The sequence below is a fragment of the Botryllus schlosseri genome, chromosome 4 (assembly GCF_051294905.1).
Source record: "Botryllus schlosseri isolate E-star chromosome 4, Bs_hap1, whole genome shotgun sequence".
NCBI lineage: Eukaryota > Metazoa > Chordata > Ascidiacea > Stolidobranchia > Styelidae > Botryllus > Botryllus schlosseri.
The window spans coordinates 1801109-1826787 of NC_137239.1; the positions used below are offsets into that span (position 1 = coordinate 1801109).

The following is a 25679-nucleotide window of genomic DNA, read 5'->3' on the forward strand; positions in this document are numbered from 1 at the left end:
AAAGACTGCTCACTGTGTTTAGTACTATATACATCATCTATGGAAGACCACAGAAGTTCACTCCTTGGAGAAAGGGCCGAGAAATTGTGCTTCGTGAACTGTAATCTGCAACTGCTGGATAGGTGCTTTTAATACATTTTTATAGTTCCTTGATCATTTATTTCATGTTCAAGCATATCAATGGCTGTAAAGTTGTTGAAAGAAATGTTCTGAGGTGTTAAATATGGGCCTTGAGCTAGATTCCATATCTTTTGAATATCGGCTGAATATATCGGGGTTATCGGTGGAGGTACTGGATATCGGTCTTATCGGTATCGGCTCAGAAATCCAATATCGGTCGGGCTCTAATCACGAGGACAAGACGCCAAGAAATATCATCATTTTCGTCGGCTAACAGCTATTTGATATCCATATGGATAATTTATATAGATCTGGATACTTTCGCCATCCTCGTCGTACCTCAAGAGATGAAATTGGGTCCCTGTTTAGCCCAATCCCATAGTAAAGCATATAGCAACAAACCAGATTTGGGTCGAGTTATCTTTATCGCCTCCGCGTGTTCAAAATGAAGTGGAACTCCCCCATTGAATAGTATATTCATATTGAAATGAACCCGAATATTTTCGGCTGACACTCGTCAGGGGTAATCGTCAGCAACTAGTAGAGAATTGGAAAGAACATTGTATATCAACAATCGTATCACAAAATATGACGTCACCAGCATGAAATTTCGTGAATGAGAGAGCGTTCAATGTACTATTTTTAGGTGGTACACAAACTGATATTAGAACTTGACAACATCCGAAAAATCTTACTGGATAACGGTTACCCTGAACACGTCATCAGCCGCGGCATAGAGAGGAAATTAACGCAATTCAACGCAGAAAAACCAACAAAGCCCACCGAACGAACAGTAAAAGATGTTTATATCCATCTACCTTGGATTGGCCCTATCTCCACCCGCTTTGAAAAACAATTGATTTCTGCGGTCAGTAAGTGTTACGACCAGACATGGGGTAATCGCGATTAGTAATCGTAATCGATTACGACGATTACAGCATTTTCAAGTAATCGTAATCGCAATCGATTACATTCGAAAAAATCCCGAAGTAATCGTAATCGACTACTTCCCATATTTAATCGATTTTTTTGCGAAAGAACGATTATTTTTTATTGGTACAAGGACTGTGACATAAACTGAACACTCGTGAACAAGGAATGCACATTATACCAGTTATTGAGAGCACAAGCGTCGTATTTTCTAATGCCACTGCTCATTATTACGTCAGAGGTTGCCTATTAACTCTGCTCGTCTTTGCGTGAGACGTGTCCACACATAGAAAATAGATATTCGGTGTACATTAGTGTGATTGTAAGAAAACCCATCGTGCTAAATATCGGGTTATCAATACATTTCAGACACCACTACCTCGCAACAGGATAATTAATCACCTCTCTGCCTAAGCAACTTTTGTATTGAAGTTTGGTTCTGCTTAGTTAAACTATAGAATGTAATAGGTCTAATTCTATAGTTAAATGCAGTTACAGTTTTGCTGCTTGGCGACAAGTAGGCCTATATGGTACGAACCTACACCAGACAAAGGCTTGAAATTTTGTACTCGCCAAATAAAACATTACGGTTTCCACAACGGCGCATTAAAATCAACAGCTGCTGATATATATAATAACTGAGCCGTTGGTTTGCCGTTTACGAAATGGCAGCCTGCATTACCTTATCTGCATTAAGTTGAAGGCAGAATTTTATGTTCACTTTCCCTTATTCTCATATTATTCTGCTCAAAACGGGCGCCAATCACTATTTCACAATTCTTTACTGAACATTTGGACCTGCCGCCATAGCCATCGACTTATATACCATGTTAGCGTGAGTTGTAACTAGAATCAGGATCAAAATCGCAAAAGTTTCCCCCACCCAAACATTGGTCTTGTGCCCCCATAGAGTAGTCAATTTTGATGTTGAAGATTTAATTTATTCAATAATATTGGTAATTGCATTATATTGCATTTTTATTCCTATCTCAGCGCCAGAGCGATGGCCAGATTGACCTGAAGAGCAGGGGGCGCGTAATTAATAATTATAACATCTGGTATCTTGCAATAATTACTTTATTGTATGCTGTTAATTCGTGACCTCCGGTCTGTTATATAGCCAAAAGATATTGATTGTAGTGGCCCAAATATAGCAGACTAAAAGAAAACTTGCATGAGACACACTCACGAATTGTCATATCTCTGTGGGTGGCCGGGTGGCATTTGCATCGTGGGCTCAGATTGAAAGGAATGGACTGTTAGTCACGCCCACCCAGCGCGGCTATTGACAATGGACACAGACCCCAAGTTTTTGCCAATGTCTTTCTTTAGTAGCAAACTTCGTGGATTCTCATGTTGGCCGAATCTGCATATTTCGTTTGATGTGTCGAGGAGCGGTATTGAATGGCACCTAAATGCCTATTACTATGAATGATACATGCTTTATTTCTTGAGGGGAGACGTATGCATTTCGAAATCAATCTATCTAGAGACATTTAAATCGCAAAGCTCAAAGAGAATTTCCAAGTTAATGAAATCTCTCGAAAATACTCTATGATTTATGTTGGTTTACGAAATACTTTTGAGTAGCCTACCCTCCAACCACGCTCCCCACCCTATTGGGGAATTTGGGGTGCGGCAGTTATGGCCCTGGCAAGAATGCAAAACGTTGTGTGCGATAAACCGTCCTCTATGAAATGAGCAATGGGCACATTATGACGTAACAAAGAAATGTCCCATCTTTTGTGAAGACAGTTGTTAAATCATTTGGCCTATTCAGCGCAATCCATGTATTGTCTTCCAATATAACTACTACGATGCAAAATAAATGTAATCGTGAGTAATCGTGATTACTTTCGCAATGTAATCGTAATCGTAATCGACTACTTCCTGATTTTGCTGTAATCGTAATCGTAATCGTAATCGCGTGATTCAGAAGTAATCGTAATCGCAATCGATTACATTCATGAAGTAATCACCCCATGTCTGGTTACGACACAGTCAAAACCAATGTGATTTTTACAACAACACAACTGCTCCCTTCAACACGCAAAGACGCTCTCCCTGCACTTCAACAAAGTAATGTAGTGTACGAATATAAGTGCCACTGTGATTGTGGCTACGTAGGAAGAACGTCAAAACGTCTGCAGGAACGCATAAACCAACATGTCCCCAGATTCATCAGAACACGCGCATCACGCTCAGTGAAAAGCTCACCCTTAACTCATCCGCTTAAGATTGATGCTGATCGATCAAAGGCCATTAATTCTGCCATCGGCAAACATATGTTAGATAATCCGATGTGGGCGAATAATTATCGAGACGACCGATTTCGAATCGTTGGGCGAGGCCGTTCACAATTCCATTTGGATGACTTGGAGTCGACTTTTATCAAAATACACCAACCAAAACTCTGTGAACAAAAGGAGTTCGTGTACCACCTAAAAATAGTACATTGAACGCTCTCTCATTCACGAAATTTCATGCTGGTGACGTCATATTTTGTGATACGATTGTTGATATACAATGTTCTTTCCAATTCTCTAATAGTTGCTGACGATTACCCCTGACGAGTGTCAGCCGAAAATATTCGGGTTCATTTCAATATGAATATACTATTCAATTATGTTTTGAGTATACAAGATTTGATTAGTCGGTCCATCGCAGAAGATAATTAATTTATCGCAAGTGAATCCGTTTGTTACAGTGTAAAAGATATCGAAATATCAGCAACTCTTACGGGTATAGTTATTACCACATTAACTAATTCATCCGGCTAAATCGTCATGATCGTTCTTGAAATCAACGCAAACACGGTCACTGACTTGAGTTAACTACAAAACCGCAACAATTTTTTAAGTCTGCTTGTAGCTGTCGGATTATTCGCATTCGTCGATAGAGAATATTATTGAACCCGTAAGTAGTCTATTTCAACGAACTTTCGTTTTATTCCAACCGCAAAAGATAACATCTAATCGCAAGACTTGAAACAAGTCGTCGGAACAGTTTTTTTTTATTTTTGAATAAAACAACTCATTCATCTTCGACTTGTGGTTTTAAATCACATTCGACAATTCATCACAAATGGGTTGTAACGAAGTTACGAAAAAGTTGTACAAAAAAACTTTTGGATCAGTGTTATTATCATCTCCATTTGTGAATCTACCTAACACAATCGCGAATCGATGTGTCCAAGTACACCACAGCGTATTAAACGCGCTAGAGTTGTCAATGTAAAATTACGCTTGTGTTCGAGTTTCGTAATGAAATATTCTTGATTGGGAATTAATCCATTACTCACCCCTGTATGTATTACAGAATGTTATAATGTGATTTCCAACTCGGATTTTACAAATCGATCAGTTGTAATTACCAAGGTCGAAGGTATAGCAACAATACCGTTAATGTTGAATTTACAGACCAACACAAAACATATTTAAATAATTTTCGTTTTGCAAGTCGTTATTGATACATTTAAAAATCGGCTCAATACTTCATTATGGAGTGTGTGGTGAGAATTGAAACACTTATGCGCATTTCCCGGTTTCAAGATACCACACTATTTTTAAATTGACATACCGCCGCTTGATTACTGCTTAATTCGTTCGCACCGTTTCACAAAAACTTTAATCATCGCAAAACCAATTTTGGAAATGTTTGTTACGGTTATCTTAGTTGGATAGACTTGAGTTAGAGAGAGAGAGAGAGAGAGAGAGAGAGAGAGAGAGAGAGAGAGAGAGAGAGAGAGAGAGAGAGAGAGAGAGAGAGAGAGAGAGACTCTTTATTTTCATCCTACCAAAATACATAACAAATGGCAGTCAAGGTGTATTTTACTCACTCGTCGGATTATGGACACTTCCCAACATCGGTTCCGTCGTATGGATAGTTTTTCTAGATACCAATTATGTTAGTGCAGCAGAAAATAATTTGTTGTAACAGAAAATAATTTTTACATGCTTGAAATATGGAACGAATGCGTGAGTCTTCATTCAATATTTTCTTTGCGACAGATATTTTGAAAATTGCCCCACTCGAATGTTGATCGAGCTTTATCACATCAAGCATTTGTCGGTGAATTAAGATTACATCAAGCCTATGAATCTGCAACTGTGTCGATCAACTAACCGAGTTGTAATCACAATTCGCTATCGTTTTCGTTAAGTGATTGGTGAACATACACTCTAAATCGAAAGCATCGATTTAGACACAAAATTGTGCATTCAAAGATGCAATATGGGACAAACACATGAAGTCGACTCAAATCTTTCGCCGAAGTGGTGTCATAATATGTGCAAGTCCACATTTCATCAGATAAAGTTACGAAATATGTGCTTCTGCTCTCATCTTATCATCTGTCGCCGGCCTTGATCACTATGAAAGAGTTAACGTATACATTTTAATAGTCCGGTAAGTCGCCGCACGAGTTGTGAGATCAGTAAGATTGAGAGGGATTGTGAGGTCGACGCTGGAAACGCTGCTGAAATGTAATCGTAATGTCACTGGTAAATGACCAGATCATCCAGGGTAAGGTACGGTACACTCGGGTGCCGATCATAACGTCATCGGTAAACCCAATGACCCTGGGCTCCGTTTGCTGGGTTATTTGCAGGGGAGGAATTAAGCTGCAAGATATAGATTCTCAAATGATGCAGCATTTCTATAATAGATGTTGAACGGTAATAACGACTCTCGTGTAAGTAATGCGTGCTTTTAGCCCCGTTTACATATAGCTCAGAAGCAATGTTACCTCTAATTTTGACGAGTCTGCAGCAAGCGCTCACCTATTCACTGCGCGGTCCCTTGGACAACAGTGCGTAACCGCTAAAAAAAGGTCATCTCTTCGGATTTTTTGTGCGCAACTTATAATTTATGTGAGCAGAGACCGTGTCAGCTCAAATCAATTGCACACATGCGTACCTAAAAGGGCACATTGCTCAGGAGCCATGAAGTGGACTGCTGTCTCATCAATGTCGCTCCATTATTTTAGTGTGTCGCTTTCTTGCTTTTACGAGGTTTTGTGAACGTTTCTCTTCTCATTTTATTTACCTACCAAACTGGCAGAAGAAATTGATCATTTCAACCCAATTATATATATCATTGTTACAACCACATGATTGTCTGACTTGACTATGACTTCCATTATATTGCGTTTCCCCATTATTGATGATTGATATATCAGCAGTATAGCAATGAAAAAATCAATCAATCATTCAATCATTGTCATCACCATGTAATTTTGAAGTACGTTATTTAGTAATCGTTAGTGTTACCTAGCTATTATCAGTGCATTCTGCTTTTGACTGTTGACTGAATAAACATCTCTATATTTCTCTATTGCTATCCCTCTCTCTCTCTCTCTCTCTCATTCACGCTTCACATCTCTCGGTAACGGCGGGAACTCAGTCACGGTCAAAGGGTCAAATTTAAATGGAGCGACAGTTCGCAGTACAGTGACTTTGTGGATGTGGATGAACGTGTCGCTAATCTCATCATAGCGGAAGGAATAAAGAAGATGTTGATTGCGTACGGCATTACGAGAGAACACATTGCTTTAATAATTGAAGGTAATTCGTTCAAGAATATCAACATGCGATATGTTATGATTACCGGTATGTTGTCAAGAGGGTTCTTACAGCAAGCAGCAGTGTGAGAAAAATTGGTAGATTGCCTTTTAGATCAACTTGCAGTAGCATCGAAACTGAGTTTCAGAATGTCAGTTAATCCTCTAACTTGATGCAATATGGGTTTACAACTAGAATTCTTGACCAAGTTATATAGATCTTGCTTTGCAGTTGACTCACTTGTTTTTCCAATTACATGACATTTTCATTGGTTGAAAACATGACATTTCATTCATGAACCTATTATAATAATTATTATTAATATTATCCAGTGAAATAAATCCTATTATATTCATATCAAGTTCCCTCTATATAACACATAGAAGTGTTTGTGCAATGTGCATGCTTAGCTCACTACATAGCTGCTTTTATATTAACACTTTGCCTTTGTAATAGATCAGAGCGGGGTTTCAAATCTTTGTTCCGAGGAGTGTCGAAGCGAAATACTTACTACTCATGACGAAATATTTGGAGTAGAGCTAGAGACAGATGAAGAGGTTAGTATTATTTAACTATTCTAGAATGAATTTATTAATTGGGATAATCCTGTTTATTTTTGTTGCAATTTTATATATTAAATATTGTTGTGTCAGAACTCTTGCCTTCATATCAACCGGAATGCAATAAGTGGAATGTCCTTCAACCAAATCTTCTACATTATTTATATTTATTATTATATTTATTTGTAGGGAAAAGAACCCGCTGCGGTTATACTCCTGATGGAGTTACGAAATGCAGTAACTGAAAAGAGAATCACAACAGGATTTGAGGGCGATAACGCTTTATCAGGTGAGTTGTAGGATTTGCTGCTTGCTTAACCTGGTACTGTGTGAACAATGAACATAGAAGTACCATAACGTCCTGATTTGTCAGATTTGTACTGATTTCGACTCTTGTCCTGATTTTTCGGCAAACATTGTTCGGCGTCTTCCGTAACTCCTTGGACGTTTTGCATGCCACTATCTGGCACAAGTTCGAACTTAACAGACCGTCACAAAAGCACAGCTAGTTTGAAAAGTTTATGGCTTAACATGCGCGCATGTTGAGTTGGTTCTAATTCGGGGGTCTGTTAATTTCCAAGTTGCGCCACAAACATGTGCTCTAATTCAGGGTCTGTTGAGCTCAGATGTGTGCCGCCAAAATGTGGCACAATTGTTTTTGGGTGCTGAAAATATGGTAGGCCTATGTTTTGATTGACGCTGTTTATGTTATGACGGTGCAATAAACACTCGAACTGAAAAAGGTCTCCAAAAATAAATGTTTATTAAATGCTTTTCAATTACATCATTCTTTTTGATAAGGCTAAATCTAAGTTAGAAAGAGCTGGTGCAAATTCGTTTTTGTCCCAAACCATCATTTCTGCTGCTAATGTAATTTTTGGTTTTCCTGACTTCGAGACCATGAGGATGGCTACCATGGATATAGTGCATAGAATCTGTGAATGTGAACATAATACTTGTGCCGTTCCAAAAGGAACCTGTATGATGGTATACTGATCAAATCTGAATGGATCATTAAAGGTTAGTAAACTTATGATTATGTGGAAAAACCCATACATGTCAACGACTAGACAGCATATCGTGACGACAGAATTTGCTATCACTTGTTTCCATGAGTTAAGCTTGTTAAACCATATTGACAAAAACCTATATTGACCTATTCAGCTCTATTTTTATTCAATATTCATTATGCAGAAGTCCCATAAAGGCATTTCTACATAATCTAAATCTTGTGCTTTCAATTCACACATGGATTATTGGCAATATAATTTTACTTAACATATTTCTTTCAATTCCAGGCCCATTCAGTCGAATTAACGGCCACAAAGCTGAGTCCTCGACATCTCGTACTAGCGCACCATGAAAATGGTGACCTGCAGTCATGGATCGTGGCGAATGGCTTCCGCATAAAGGGATCGTCTCACAATAAAGCGACACCATTTGAGATGGTGCTGGATCTTCTCTATTATGTTTGTGACCCCACATATCCAAAAGTTTTCCAGATACTCTCAATTTTACAGTATGTCCTGATTGAAGACAAAAATTTGGGTTTCAATCAAAGAAGCTTCTCTGTTTTATGAGCAGATTTCAGAAATCCCAGTAATTATTTTGATTTCGTTTGCTGACTTGGACAACTATACAATTCTAGTACTAGTCTAGTTGTCTAATTAGAGTGAAAAAAATGTGTAGCTAAAATTCTGATGATGCTCTAATTTTGAAAAAAAAACTAGCTATAATTATAATTCTAATTTAATTCGTGAAGTGCTTCGTCTCTCTCATTCGAATCTAATTTGTGAAAACAACTGAACCTATAATTCTAATTGTAGCCTACTCTAATTTGGAAAAAACAGTGTGGCTATAGTTCTAATTCTACTCTATAATTTGAAAAAAACTGTTACTATAATTCTGATCCCACTCTAATTTCGAAAAAAAAGCTACAAATCTATTTCTACTCTAATTTGGAAAAAGTTGTGTAGCTATAAATTCTGATGCTACGCTAATTTGTGAAATGTTTCTTTGCTCTCAATCGAATCTAATTTAGAAAACAACTACCGTATAGCTATATTTCTAATTCTACTCTAATTTGAAATAAAAACTACCTCTAATTGGATTGTAGTCTAATTCAGAAAATATACTGCAGTAATTATTCTGATTCTACTTCAATTTTTCAAATGTTACTTTGCTCTGATTCGAATCTAATTTGTGATAACAACTGTCGCTATACCGTAATTATAATTCTAATCCAATTTGGGAAATGTTTTTTTGATCTAATTAGAATCTAATTTGTGAAAACCACGGTGTTACCATAATTCTGATTCTAATCCAATTTTTGAAATGTTTTTTTGCTCTAATTAGAATCTAATTTGTGATAACAACTGTGCCGCTATGATTCTAATTCTACTCCAATTTGGGAAATATTTTTGCGTTAATTAGAGTATAATTTGTGAAAACAACTGTGTTGCTATGATTGTAATTCTACTCCTATTTTTGAAATGTTTTTTGCTCTAATTAGAATCTAATTTGTGATAACAATTGTGTCGCTATGATTCTAACTCTACTCCAATTTATGAAATGTTTTTTGCACTAATTAGAATCTAATTTGTGATAACAACTGTGTCGCTATGACTTTAATTATACTCCAATTTGGGAAATGTTTTTTGCACTTATTAGAATCTAATTTATGAAAACAACTGTGTTGCTATGATTGTAATTCTACCCCAATTTGTGAAATGTTTCTTTGCTCTAATTTGAATCTAATTTGTGAAAACAACTGTGTTGCTATGATTGTAATTCTACTCCAATTTTTGAAATGTTTTTTGCTCCAATTAGAATCTAATTTGTGATGACAACTATGTCGCTATGATTCTAATTCTGTCCCAATTTGTGAAATGTTTCTTTGCTTTGATTCAAATGTAATTTGTGGTTGCAACTGTGTCGCTATAATTCTATTGCTACACCAATTTGTGAAATGCTTCTTTTCTCTAATTAGAATCTAATTTGCGAAAACAACTGTGTTGCTATAATTCTAATTCCATACCAATTTGTGAAATGTTTCTTTGCTCTAATTTTGAAACTAGTTTGTGAAAACAACCGTGTCGCTAGGATTGTAATTGTTTCTTTGCTCTGATTCAAATGTGATTTGTGGTTGCAACTGTGTCGCTATAATTCTATTGCTACACCAATTTGTGAAATGCTTCTTTTCTCTAATTAGAATCTAATTTGCGAAAACAACTGTGTTGCTATAATTCTAATTCTACACCAATTAGTGCAACGTTTCTTTGCTCTAATTAGAATCTAATTTATGACAACTTTGTAGCTGTAGTTCTTATTTCTATTTGGAAAAGCTTAAATTTTTCAATTGTGCAAGCTAGAAATTCACACTTTTTCGTCTGCAAATGAATGTTCTGTTTTCATCTTTCGTTGCAATAAAATCTTTTTTGAGCCTAAGCTGAGTAAAAATTCATGGATGGCTGGTATTAATTTCGAGCTCTGCGCAAGTCAGCATGAACACACCACCACTAAACACAGGATAGCCAGGCACACATCGGCTCCAGCACGTTGTGTGGTAGTTAAAAAAAAAACCGGATTTGGCATGTAATTTTGCGTTCCTCTGCACGCATTCGAATTTAGAGTGTACCATACGAAAAACCGCCAACTTCGAAGGATGGCGTTGTTCTTGATTTCTATCGTCAATCGAAGTGCATTTGTTTCGAATTTGTAGCAATCGCATTTTGTACGATACGAAGAATTTTGAAAAACTTATGTTTAGAAGGATGGTTGCATATCACGAAAAATTACATACCACCAATATTGCTACTGCTGCTTTACCGATTAGTATTTTGTATGTCCGTCTCGAATTTCAAACGAGGAAAATTTATTACTTGAGGTACTAGGCTTACTACATTTAGATGTAAACTGACCCGTCTTTCTAAACCGCCACGAACAGTGATAAAAAGTACGCATTTCGAACTAAAGGTATATGAAAGATATTCATGTCACACGAAAATATTCGCTCGATATTCTCATGCTACGATACTACAGAATGGTCGGTTACGCTTTCAAACCGTTTAGATCGGTTTTTTCAAGTACCGCACTAAAAGTAATAAACTTGCTTGAGTGGCCAATGTAAAATTACACTTGTGATCCGGAAGTCATTCCCATTTTGACTTTCTGTAATGTTCAGCCATTGAATCCTTTTAAAATGCGTGGGCCTTGACGTCAGGCTATCGCACCAGCGATGAAAGAAAAATATAGTATATAGTAATAGTCAGAATATAACTAATGTTGGAATATCATGATAAAAAGTTTAATCGAGTCCCAGTGGAAATTAGATTTTTAGTGCGCATTTTTTCAATATTTCAAATACGATTCTCAATGCTTTCGCGGGCCGCACATAACTGTGTCGCGGGCCGTATTTTGCCCACCCATGGTCTAACACGACTCAAATTAATATCAAAGCCCACTATTTGAGAATCCCTGCACTATCATACCTTAGTCATACCAGCACGACATTCCGAACATCGTTCAATAAGGAATATGGAACATTAATCTAAATTCAATATATGGTTTGACATATGGTCTGACAAGCTAGATATGATAATCAACATCACATCGACTTAATTTAGCAGAAAAATAGAATCATTCTGACTGCCTGTGAGTCTTAAATGTATTAGAAATATTCGGCCGTACCTGCTTCATCGTGGAACATAGTCTTCTTGCTTTCCATTCAGGGAGTCTCGCTTTTGCCGGCTGTCAACTAGGTTCTGTGCGCTCTTTGGAAAACATCAGTGCTGCTGTTTCGGTAATCGGGAGCAGTGCATTAGATATGGCAGATAGTCTCCCACATGTTATGATACCAGGCTGACATAAGTATACATTTTTCTCTCAATTTACGGGGATAGATACAGACGATTAGCCAGCAGCACTGCAACAAATATAACGGTAATGCATTTACTTCCTTGCCAGACATCGTAATCATAAACAATGTAATATAATGTAAAATGGATATTGGTGACGTCATGCAAAACAATGCAATGTTAGAAATAACTGAAAATACTATTGTTATGTACACCGAGACAGATCAGGTGAAACAAAATAGACGTTATTCTGGTACCGTTTGAAGTAATCCAGTCAGCTCTCGCCCACATATACCACATGCAATTATTTCGAAACACCAAGATACCTCTTAAGCTTTAAATATGTATATACTGTTTAGTTTCACCCATTTCTCCTGTCGGTCACAATTCTGTTCGGGTATTTACAATACACAACCGTACGCAATGACACATACTACAAGAAGAGTCGCCTGTGCTACCTGCCACGGTTTTTTCTTTGTTTGTTTTTGGGGTATTCATGGTGTTTGTCGACTACAACTTATAGCACGGCCCACCTCCAGGCTTTTGCAAGACACCGCTGACGCGGATGAGGTGACCTGCCACGGTGACGAGAAATTTCAAATCTCGCATGGCACGCAGGAATGATCAGGTTGCGTGGAGTGAACCTTTCCAACTAAATTAGTATTTACATGACATTCACTAGTTATTTTCGAAATGAAACTAGGACCCATGCTCCATGTACATACAAAGTGTCGAATATATATGTATAATGAAGGCCGTAAATGAAAAAGAATGGTTAGATCGACCAATACGAGTGTTCACTGTTTACAGCCGCATGCAATGAAAGAAACAGCATAGTAACGATATGTAATGGATCCAGCGAACTCATTAAATGTGAACGAATATCACCGAAACGGAATTAATTCTGATTAAATTTCACGCAAGATTCTCCTTTTTACGTATTTAAGACATACGCCTGGAACAATCAAATCAAAACCTGATCGGCATGATCCCACATTTTTCTTTACGGTTGTGTGTTTGCTGAGATGGAACACTGATTAATAACCACTGCAACAAATATTGAATATAGAACCGACATTTCAGACTGACGGGGTTTCGATTTTAAACCGAACCCTCTTTGCGTACGGCACTGCACACGACCTGAAACCACGGCATTCGCAATTCGTCTACTATAATCACGCCTAATTGCATGCAGCTTATAATGGCATGTTATCACCACTAATCATGTATATATCAGTTTTCCGTGTCTTGACCTCTGCGGAACCCCCAGACTGGCTCGCGAAACCCCTGATTTTCCAAGGAACACCGGTTAAGGACCACTGGTCTATTTAGTTGGTATATACATGAAGGCATAGTGAAACACACAATAGCTCTCACAGGTCACACCATCGTATCGCAAAAAAATCAGAGCATGCGTAACATAGTTTATCGATACCGATTACTTGGTGACTGGAAATTGATTCGAAATAATTTTTTCATCAACCGAAGGATGCAGCAATGATCCAACAATTCCGAACGGGGCCCTTGATAGTAGCTGCATTGTCGACTCATTCGGGACTACGTGCAACATAACGTGTAAATTTGGTTTCTATGTGGATGGTACGGGTATTGCAAGTTGCAAGGATAATAATACAGTAAATGATACCAACAAAGAAGTCTCATGGAACATGGGAGGAACAACTTGTACAGGTGAGGACTATGTCCGATATTAACAATTACATCTTAGATGAAATATTTTTTCATCAGCTGTAAAATGCAACACCGATCCAACGATTCCGAATGGGGCCCTTAATAGTAGCTGTTCCGTTGGCTCTTTCTTGGATATATGTAACGTAACGTGTGCAGATGGTTACTATATGGATGGTGACAGACGAGCATGGTGCGATGATGATTTAACGTCGGATGATGATACGAATGAGGATGGGACATGGAGAATAGCAGAAGACAAGTGTAGAGGTGCAAATACACCAGCTGATTTTAGTTACATATTACTAGAGTAGCGGTTTATGATCTTCCTTGAGGTGAAGTTTTGAGATATCTAGTTTTGTCTTGACAAAATTATCCAGCATGTTGAATGTAGTTCGGGTTGTACTTAAAGCATGAAATTTCGGGAACAGATTGTATTTGGAACAAATGTTCGTTAGGTTCTTGGGAGTATGGTGAAATATTAGAAATAGGAGATCTGCGAATGGTCACTAGACTGATATTGTATGAAAACCCTTATTATCATTATAGATAGCATTGAGTCACCCCAAGATATTTTGTAGCAAAATTAGTTAGAGTTATCATCAGCAAACAAAATAGGTCATTATTTCAATGGAAAAACTGAAAGCGATAACTTGTCCTCAATCAAACTATGTGCAACGTCCATACAAAACTTTTATCGCAAGTATGCTAGCTATCGTAATTGAAATGTCTATAATGCCATGCGTATATCGCGTTGTTTCGAGCAACGCTATTGGCCCAAAATTAGCCCGTTGTTTCCACCAAAGGAGAATGGCTTTGTATTCACATTGGCTCACCACTGTCTACAGTCAATACCAGTGTTGGGATGACTCGAGTGATGACTTGACTCGAGTCAAACTGGACACATCTTTTTCGTATGTCTTGACTAGAGTCATTTTGCAAAAATGACATGACTTGACTTGACTCGGCGCTTCAAAAATTCACATTGACTCGTGACTCGAAGTAATATTTACGAGTCAAATTTCAAGTCAACAACTAATCAATGGCGCCCAAATCGCTGTTATTTGCATAATTTCGGATTGCTTAACAATCGTTCAATTTATGTGCGTATCACCGAGCCTCCATTGTTATATCACAAATAAAGTGATCGCAAACGCAGTGATCGGTGCTTACAGCATACGTTGTCGTCAACTTGCTCACCTTGACCATGTATAATTTAAATCACTGGTTCTCAGCCTGGGGTGGGGAGGCTTTCTGGGGGGGGGCGAGAAATTGACCAAGTCTGTATGAATTCTGACTAAAAATGTGTTTCACAATCATTCGGAGAGGACATGAAACTTATTTGGTATTCAAGAAAGCTCGCCAAATTCAAACTCCAGCAGTCGCGCTCAACAGAGTATAGTCTGATTTCGTCTTCATTTGAGCAAATTTTTGAAATTCTTCGAAAATCTGGAGCAATTCCCACGTGTAAGTCATTAATTAATTCATAGCTTTGGCAGTAGCGTAAAGCTCGGTGCGCTGTGTATCTGTTGTTGATAGTTGGCGAACTGCACTGCCTAAGACAGATTTAGATGCAATATAACTTGCCCGGTCTCGCCTTCAATTAAGTTACCCTTACACAATTTAATTCAATTCCAAAACTGATCAAATTTAACATGACATTAAAGAACGACGCCGTGGTCTCTGTAGTCAATACCAGCATTAGGATTAGTCTCAGTTCAACCTACCTTGCAATAAATTGATGTCCTGTTCAATGTTGTTGTTTTTTTGCCATTTTCAAACAAGTTCGTTGAAATTTGTCAGAAATGTTAAAGACTCAACAACTGGAATCCGGATTCAAACTTGGCGTAAAACATACCGTATGCATACTATTGGATCAGGGATGGGCAACCTACTGCCATAGAAGGGAATTTGTGCGGCCATCGACACCTTATTCAATTAGTATGTGTTGGTATCCGTCGACATGCAAATTTAAATTATGAATTCACTGCCAAATTTTCGAAAGATTTTAATTAATTTTGAAATTTCCTTCAGGTTCCGCGCGATTCAACATAACCTCATTTTTCGATTTTAATATAGTACCGCACTATGGTACATTTGGGCGATTTTAATATATTTCCTCTACCGATATAATCGACAAGCCTGATCGGGGGTCAAGAAATATCAGCATGCAACAAAGTGACTAACAACATTTGGCCCACCCGAAGATATATACATTATCATTTATAACTTGCCCTAAATTTTCGAAAGCAGTCCCTTAATGAACACTGCCGGTGAATCTGAGAGAGGATAAATATTTGATAGTAATACTAATATGCGATACTGCTACTAGTGATTACGGAATTCATTCGTTAATCTGAAAAACTTTCGTGCCATACGCGACAATATGCAATCCCAGCATCTATTCATAACATTTCGACTAGTGATTTCGGTGCAAACAATAAGCTGTTCCTTAAAGTATAATTGTCCGGAATTCACCGGGAATGGATATGGACGGATTACCATAGGTATTTTGCGTCCAGTTAGTTCATTACGGCTATGCCCTGGAATGCGGCCGTGGGCTACATAAGTAATCGAAATGGGCCGTGATTAGCAAAAAAAATGTTGCCTACCTCTTTATTAGATGATGTGCTCTTTTAGACATGACGATAAGTGTAGGGGGGCTCAGGGGGCGCAATATTTTTGACCATCCCCAAGGGGGGGGGGGGGTGCATGTCCAAAACGGTTGAGAACCGCTGATTTAAATGGACCGAATATCGTTGATAAGTATATAATTGTATATCATGAATGTACCATTGGATATATAGGTGGGTATAGGGTATTGCAGAATATCATAATTTGAACATTCCGAGGTTTCGTATATTATCCCGTATCTTGGCCGATAATTATAGTCTCAGGCTATATCGCTATACTTGCGTAGTTTAGCAGTTTCACGTATGCGTGAGCGATAGAGCGCCTTTTTGCGCTTAGAATCAACTCGTTATTCATTCCTCGATTCAGAATAAATGAGGACCCCTTCTGAATTTAAAACTGATAGCAAAATGCAATGACTTTGAATCATGCCTCGTACTTTCAAAAATTCATCTTGACTCGTGACTTGACTTGACTCGAGTCAAGTATGAAAATCGAGTGGCTTGACCTGACTAGAGCCAAACTTTACAATTCGATATTTCTTGTGACTCGAAGCTAGTGACTGGATCCCCACACTGGATTCTATACACGATCGCGGAACCGTCGTAACCGACAATACTCAAACACACACAACCCGAGTGAAGGAAGTTTGCTTTAACATTGACCGAAAAATATATTTGGGAATTGTTTAGCCGTGATATGCTACGAAGAACCAGAGATTCCGAATGGTAAAATTGCTCCTGGATGCGTTAGCGGTAGTAACTTCAGTACCTCGTGCAACATAACATGCAATGACGGATACAGTCTGCGCGGCATTGCAAGCGCGACATGCGCTGACGTCAATCAAACCGACGATACCAATGCTATTGGAGTGTGGGACTACGGTGATACTTCATGTACACGTACGTTGATGATGTACTTGCAAATCTTAGACTTGTAAGATTTTGTATAAATATCGGTTTACATTGCAATAATGAAGATCATGTAATCTGGAAAGGTCTGCAACACAAAATATGTTTGTACCCTCAAACCGATTAATTTTTCGAAATAGATATTATTTAATGTTATGGTACATATAGCCTATATTAAATATCAAATATCTGAATAGCAACACACTATTACAGTGGTACTCAACGTTTCTGACCTCGTGGCCCCTTTCAAAGCCAGATAGTTCCAGAGTCCTCCTCGTAACGTGGCCTGGGTAAGCGTTGTCATAAAAAAACACTGGAGTGAAAGTGGACCGTGCGATAAGTGGGGATTTCAGAAATTGTAATAATCAGTCTGGTGTAAATTGACCTTGTCAAAATACCATAACCATAATACTTATAAAGCAAAAACATCGAGTACCCTGAGTGTAAGATTACGTAGTATAAAACCAAACAAAAAATATATAACAAAAGGTCCTCAACCCCACTGTTTATCCCCTGGTTCTGTTAGGGGTGACTAGAACAAAGGTCAACATCTGAGGAAAAACTCTACATCACTGTCGAACCGCCCGAACGATAACATTTTGCGTAGTTAACACCTTACAAACAGCCCGAGTGAAGAAACTTTGCTTTATCACTGACCGAAAAATATGTGTTAATTTTGTTAGCCGTGATATGTAACGAAGAACCAAAGATTCGGAATGGTGAAGTTTCTCCTGGATGCGTTAGCGGTAGTAACTTCAGTACCTCGTGTAACATAACATGCAATGATGGATACACTCTGAGCGACATTGCAATGGTGACGTGCGTTGACGTCAATGAAACCAACGATACCAATGCTTATGGAGTGTGGGATTACGGCGATGCTGCGTGTACCCGTAGGTCGATGATGAATAACCTGAAAACATGAATTCATATTACTTTGTCTAAATATTCGGTTTACGCTCCAGTAAAACAGATTACTTCATGGACGCAACATATACTTGTACCCTCACACCGATTTGGTTTTTGAAATAGAGAGAGATATGACATTCTTTTTCGCCTGCACCATCGAGATGCTTTGACGACGGAGTTGCGATACGGCCCCATGAGGTCCTATAGTCTGCGCCCCCGTTTTTTTTTCTCCTCAATGCTATCCGTGATTGCTGAGCGCCTAGCAGGATAGCTGCGGATACCAATTTTCGAGTCTTTGGTATGACCCGGCCGGGGATCGAACCCACGATCGAGAAGCCGGACGCATAACCATTACACTATCTCGCTCGGACGACGATTTTATTTGCTGTTATGGTACCTATTCTATATCGAATATCTGAATAACAACACCCTAGTACAGTTGATTTCAACCTTTTTGATGTCAAGGCACCCTCTCGAAGGGAGATAGTTCGTGGCACCCTGAAACTTCGAGTACCCTGAGTCACGAGTAGTGTAGGGTTACGATGCACCGCTTCAACACAAATGGGTCGACTCCAGAATCGCTTACCATTTGTTGGTGGTTTATCTAGGCTCCTCTAGCCACGTGATCTGCGGATGCATTGCCATATAAACGCCCTGGAGTGAAGGTAGGCCGTGCTATAAGTTGGCACATCATAAATCATATTAATTGATATAGTGGAGTGTCTCTCAAAAGTTTTCTAGATACGCTCCCCTTTGAGAAAGTGAAATATTTCTCGGCCTGCATATCTTCATATCACAAAATGCAACCGGAATGCCAGCAATCCCAACAATTAGTTTGATGTGATGGAAGGTTATGAGTGTTGAAGAAAGAATTATCAAATTTCACATTCGGATCATACACGGAGTAATAACTAATAATTGGAGGTAAATCGCGAAGAGCGTAAAACATTTTTTCGTGTGACGGCAGCTTCGTGCCCCCGTTCACGCCCTCAATTTGAGAACCACTGCTGGTCTAATGTAAAATGACCTAGTTGAATTACCGTAAAACAAAGAAAGCACCGAATACACTAAGTTAGTGGTTCCCAACCAGAGGGGAATTCCCCCTCGGGGGAATTTAGATTTTTTTTGGGGGGGGGATCTGGCTTTACGGTTGTATCGGAAGATACACTGGGTTCAAATGGTTTTTAGATTTTTATGGTAGAACAATTAACTATGAAACTAGTTCTTTACAATTGTATGTTTCTTTGGTGGATTTCAAGCTGGGTGTATATGTTTAAATGCCTTCCGTAGATATTACCCCCCCCCCCGATAAAGTGAGGGTCGCGAGACGATTTTGTTTGGCCCGTGAGGGCCTGTAGACCAAATTGATACTACGCAATAAAACGTCCACCTGAATTCAGCACAAGACCACTGGTGAAATTGTTCACCATTTTAAGCCAACATATGAGCTAACGTGAAACACATACCAAATTCATCGATTAAACTCAAGGCCATATCAGACGGACTTGGCGATTTAATTTTCGTCAGCGCCTACATGACCGGTAAAAAACAGGTCAAATTTAGCTGTACTTCACCAAAGTGTAGTGCGGTCCGCATTCAACCTAGTTCGGACATATTTGAATATGTTTGGCCATATATTGCTCAGTCAACAAATGGTTATGTGGTAAAAAGCTCCTTTTTTAGTCCCAGGCATCTTTTTTATAGGGGGAATTTTAGCTCAAATATTGGCGAAGGGGTTAACGAGACGAAAAAGGTTGGGAACCACTGCCCTAAGTGCAGGCTTAGGCAATAATAAGAATTTTTAAAAAAGAAGCAGAAGTGGAGTCAACCCACGTCAGTTCAGTGGTAAGCTCCTGGTTTTGTTGAGCGTGACTATAACAAAGGTAAACACCGTCGGCCAAACCTCAACATCATTGCAGAGCCGCCTAAACGATGACCCTTTGACAGTATCACCTTCCCAAGAGCTAATATACGTGGGTGAGTGCGCGTTCCTCTGCCATTAGCGGCAGAGGCTCTAATCTACGTCGCTGTGTTAACAGTGTCGCTACAAAAACATCCCTGAAAATACCCGATCAGGACAAATTTAAAACAATAGAATGAAAAGGTGCGACGAAGCCTAAAATAAGAAAGATAAATATATTTACAGAGGTGGTCAAGTAGTCAAGGAAGCTACTCAAGTAGAAGTAGAAGTAGCGACGGAAAAATCTACTCAATTACAAGTAGAAGTACTTCTTCCATAAGCAACCTGAAACTACTTGAAGTAGAAGTAGAATTGACCAAATTTAAATCTACTCAAGTAAGTAATTAGTTTTGAAAACAGTCTTAATTCGTTCGCTTGGACTGTCAAAAGCTGCAAATTGAGCTATGCGGAACGTTCAGAGAGCTTGATTCGTATTGATGCATCCCATGAGATATCAATTTTCGACAGAATAAGCATTCTTTCGCATCATGGGATGCAAATTATAGTATTGATATGAAAATGCGATACTGAGCTTTTTTTAGTAGAATACTACGCTTTAGAGAACATCATGTCATGGCGTCCTACCCCATATGATAAGGCCCCAAGTGTAGGCGAATAGCAATACGGAGAAGTTGTATCGGATACGGTTTCAGCACTGCGCGATTAGTATACGTTAATAACACATATTGTGGATCGTAAAATTTATACTTAGTGTAACTTTATTTTCGGAACATAGAGGCATTGATACAGTTGCGTTTATGCTTCAATATATGTTCTGCAGACAAAAGAACTGAAGGTAATTAGAACTCAAAGTATGATACTCGGAACTGAATGGGAAATACAAATACCACTTCTAAAAAGCGGAAAATATTTTTCATGTTTTTTGTCCAAAAAGCTTCAAAGGCGATCTGCTAAATAAGGTGTAGCGTTCAAAAATGCTGGATTTTCCAGATTACTTGGACACGTCATGCTAGATTGAGATACGATACGTAATTTCTATATTGAAAAACGGTAGTTTTAAACGTTATGGTGGGCCTTATTTACTGTGATGAAATATTTGATTTGGGCGACAATGCGGTGTGAAAGGAACCAAGCAATCCTGTACCTAAATTATATTCACTGATACTTTCGTGCCAACATATTTGTCACTCCATAACTACTGTGCGCGAAGCGCAACAAACTTTTTTAGCTTTACTTGACTTTTATGAATATTAAATGTTGGTACTTCGTGAAAACAGCCCCGAAATTCCTCAGGCTATCTTCCGTATTAGGGGATTAAACTACTTCTACTTGACAAACTGAAAATAGCGAAAAGTAAGTAAATAGATCACAAAATATTACGAAGTAGAAGTAGAAGTGGAGAAAATCATATCTAATTGAGTAAGTAGCAGAAGTAGAGGAAAACTACTTGAGTACTTCCAAAAAGTAGAAGTACTTCGTTACTGACCAGCTCTGAATATCTAACACTGCTACATCGCGCATTGGGCTGAGAAAGATGCCGGATTGTGATATCGTGCTTGATCGTTTGAACATCCTACTATCGGACCTCTGCATCGCATTGTTCGTTGTATGTCCTAAGTGGCTAAATATAATGGACTCACCGATAATTCCACAACGCCTAATTTTGATGCCTTACGTTTTATTATACGTCGAACTCATTTAGCACATGTTCAAGCGACAGCCATGAGCAGTCCAATCGGCATATAATAGTCTCGCGACCCACCGGCTGCCAGCCACTGTAATGGGTATATATTAGAACGGTGACGTTCGGGGGTGATATCTGAAGTTCACTACTGTGCAAAGATAAAATCTGTTGATATTGCGGCACATTGAAAGTAAACTGCTGGAGACTGTTCCGTGTGCAGTATCGTAAAAATCTAATTTTGACTACTGTCGTTAGGACAGTGGATGCGGAGCATAGCAGTACCAACGTAATCATTCACATCCAAATAATATAGTATAAGCATTCGGATGATACGTGAATTCACGTGTGTAGCTGTCGTGTTGATTAGCCAAGGATTTTATGTTATCCGTTACATCAATCGCGGGAAACACACGGCCCGCGGGCCGGACCCGGCGCGCGATTGGAGTTCGAGCGGCCCGCAAACAGTTTCCGGTGTTACTTGACATGGCTCGCGGGTCTACATACCTTTTTGAGGAAATAGTTCCGACCATGAGTATTAACTAGACAAATCTGCGTTCCACTCTAACTGATGTTCATGCGCAATCTTTGCCAAGGGTTTATATGTCCGACATGCAGACAGAGTTCAAAGAACCTATTGACGACTTTGATCAACCACAGATCTCACATTATCTTTTGAAGTAAATACGTAAATATATTTAATCAATTTCGTTTTTGATCCCTATGCTTTAAACGTAAAGTTTACAATAAATACCATTTGTTCCTTGTAGGTTTATAAATACGCGATTTGTGTATCGATACAGGAATGCAGCCCGTCCAGTACCTAATTTTCCAATATCCGTCCCGATGACTTGAGAAGTTTCCCGCCCCTGCGTTACATCACGAGGTAGATTAACACTACGAATGACAGTACACTTGTTTTTGGATTGCATCACACGAACCCAAATCGAATATCTTTTCGCGCCTAGATGACTGTTTTTCAAACTGGGAGCGTGAAAGCATCTGAAAGGCGGCGCGAAGTGTCGGTCAACTGAAGTTTTTACTAGCGCACTTTGCGCGATATACCTTCAATTCACAGTTATTGCTCTGTGTTGTATCAGAATTTCATATTTCATAACTCTCCCATCAACAGTCATAACCTCCCACGCCGTCAATCTATCCGTTGGGATTGCTAACATTCTGGTTGCATTTTGCGATATGAAGATAAGGGGGCGCGAATTTTTTTAGTATCATAAAGTTTTTTTCAACGTTCGAGAACCACTAATCTAGATCCTCGAAAGAAAGTAACTTTCCGACTTGGGTGTAGTTTGCGCAATTTATGTATGGTTTACCAGAGAGCAAACTCGTTTTACTCTAAAATTAGTACCCCTCAGCACTTTATAGAAATATTCATCCGCAATCAATTTATGATACTATTAAATCGTTCTGTTAATACCTTTCAATGTCACGGAAGGAGTCAGGTCTAGTTCTCTTGTAGAACGCCCTTTTGATTAAGGTCCGCGGAGAGAAGCGAAGTGCGTGAGTCATTTCCAGGCATATCGATAACGTATTCATGTATCAGCAGATCACAGTGAACACTGCCAACGAAGATAGTATATTTCACCGATGTTTATCATAAATATGTTGCTTTCGCTCTCATTCCGATGGGGGAAAACGAGTCAAATACACTAATCCTCATTTCGGAATATATCAACGGTGGAGTGGGATCTGTATTATTATACCCACCAAGTACCCACCACCAGAAGATAAACGGGTTGTGAAACGCATGAGATTGTGTCTATCAGGCATGTATTTTTTCAGCATATCCATGTGATGAAATTTGTCCATTTGAATGCAGGGACAATCGAACGTGTCTATGCATAGACGAAATATGCACTGAAGGTATGCAATATTCATCAACTTAATTATGTTTGCATAACCGAAACTTCTATAATCTTCCACTTCACTAACGCTGGGTGGGTGGTTTGATGAATGTGCCAAAAATACACGCGGTTTTAATGTTATAGGCCTACAAAATATTATTTTCGAACTATGTGCCGTAGGCCTTTTTCAATCACAAGACATACGTAGGAAATGTCCTATTTTAAATTTCTCTTTCCGGTTATAAATTGAACATTGGGATAATTCTATAGCGTTCAGTGACAAACACCAGTGAGAAATGATGTTTCGACTATAGGCTACATTACACGGCTCGCTTTCGAAAGAGCAGATGGCTTCAGCGAGTCCTTCAAACTTACAAGAGTTTATTTTTTATCGGCAGTATGCCCTTCGTGTAGGAACAATTCGGAATGTTTTGAGTTGCAATGCAGATGCAAATCAGGATATCAAGGGATCAACGGCGATGAAGTCAACTGCATCGGTAAAATACATTTTAGCTGCACATCATACGAGCGGGGTTGCAAGTAACGAACGACATGGTCCACTGGTATATCCCTGATGGATTACTGGTTCGATTCCAACCGATGTCAGCTGGCGATTGCGTTGCTCAATTTAGGTCCTTTATCTTGTGGTCTTTGCTTCTCATCGTAGTCCGCTTTGGAACATGACATTTGCACCGACATTCATTAGACCATTAGAGTTGAGGATTTCATTACATTTGCAAGTTGAAATCCAATAGTAGATTCCAGTTTCGAATTGAAGTCCGTTTTTTTTTAATAGAAACGAATTCATTTCCGAATTATTGATAGACAACCCATTGCCGGTATAAAGTGTAAATTCCGAGTTAGTGTAGACGAAGAAATGTACAGTTGAGAACTGTTCTGCCAATGGACTATCACGTAAGCCAGGGCTGGCCAACCTTTTTGGCCAAAGGGCCACATTCGATTGACGAACTATTACGGGGGCCACTAGCCGCGCAAAGCGCGAAAATTTTTCGAAGTTCATAGGTCAATAATATTGTCACTTGACTATATTGCGGGCCTGCTGTATATCGCTGGGCGCAGTTTGCAATGACTGGACTATTCGTCGCCTGGACATATCGTTATCGAAAGCTTCGACCAACAAGCATCAATCATTTTGTGCCTAGGTTTCATCGTCGACGGTCTTCCTGCTAGCGCAAACGCAAGGTCGCATATGTTGAACGACACTTTGTCTCGTAATCGCGAATATAATTAGACTCAATCTGATACATTAGGCGTTCTTTCATTTTCACAAAGGGGAAACAATATTTAAAGCAAGAAATCGAGTGACAACATGTTGCGCGAAGCGTGAAGAAAATTTTTACTTTTGATAATCTATCTCAAATTATTCTGCTTTATTGTAGTGTACGAAGATCTACCAAAATGTGACTGGCTCATGGATCTGCCAATGCGTCGGAACTGATATTTTGGTCATCACATCTCAAGTGCTGCGGCAAGACTAATCAAATTTTTGGTTGGCCTTGCAAGTTCACAATCTGTGCAATCCATTTTGTATGATATACTAATTTCGGAAATTACCTCGCGTGCCACTCAAAACCTTCTCGCGGGCCACATGTGGCCCGCGGGCCACGGGTTGGCCGGCCCTGACGTAAGCAATCAGCGAGTTGCAGAATTGAGGAATACGGAGATATGCCTGGAGTACTTTTATATATTACACATTTTCTCAATCCGCCTAATATGTGACATGAAATATATATATATATATATATATATATATATGTGTGTGTGTGTGTGTGCGCGGGTGTCGTGTGATAACTTTCCCAAATAATCAACAACACACTGAACGAATTTTTCATCTGCTATTAAAAGATATTGACGAGTGCTTGGATGAGACATCTTGCGCTGCAATCGGACAATCATGCCAAAACTTACCAGGAACTTACCAATGCATCTGCACTGAAGATTACGTGCCATCGGAAAATGAAGACGATTGCATAGGTTGCTACGAGCCATTACGACAAAAATGAATATGATAGTTATCATCGTTTTATTGT

At 38.9% G+C, this 25679-nt stretch overlaps 2 protein-coding genes across 3 annotated transcripts in view; both read left to right on the forward strand.

Annotated features, from left to right (window-relative positions):
* Positions 1-25679, forward strand: part of LOC145437845 (adhesion G-protein coupled receptor G7-like) — a 449423-nt gene that overhangs the window by 127117 nt on the left and 296627 nt on the right. The window contains exons 1-5 of one of the 2 annotated variants that reach the window (XM_080315185.1): positions 13778-13983; positions 17037-17246; positions 23567-23647; positions 24027-24125; positions 25495-25623. In XM_080315185.1, coding sequence (XP_080171311.1) covers positions 13884-13983; positions 17037-17246; positions 23567-23647; positions 24027-24125; positions 25495-25623 — 619 coding nt within the window. In that variant the 5' untranslated portion in view covers positions 13778-13883. Of the gene's footprint in view, positions 1-13777; positions 13984-17036; positions 17247-23566; positions 23648-24026; positions 24126-25494; positions 25624-25679 lie in introns of those variants that run through there. The other variant, XM_080315184.1, reaches the window with a different exon arrangement.
* Positions 5421-9381, forward strand: LOC145436831 (uncharacterized). The gene is made up of 4 exons (XM_080314047.1): positions 5421-6614; positions 7068-7168; positions 7361-7460; positions 8470-9381. Exons 1-4 carry the CDS (start codon positions 6563-6565, stop codon positions 8532-8534), a joined length of 318 nt encoding a protein of 105 aa, XP_080170173.1. The 5' UTR covers positions 5421-6562; the 3' UTR covers positions 8535-9381.

Coding starts and splice junctions, on each gene's coding strand:
- LOC145436831 (XM_080314047.1), top strand. CDS start 6,563: ATGTTGATTGCGTACGGCATTACGAGAGAACACATTGCTTTAATAATT. Junction 6,615..7,067: donor CATTGCTTTAATAATTGAAG/GTAATTCGTTCA, acceptor CCTTTGTAATAG/ATCAGAGCGGGGTTTCAAAT. Junction 7,169..7,360: donor AGCTAGAGACAGATGAAGAG/GTTAGTATTATT, acceptor ATTTATTTGTAG/GGAAAAGAACCCGCTGCGGT.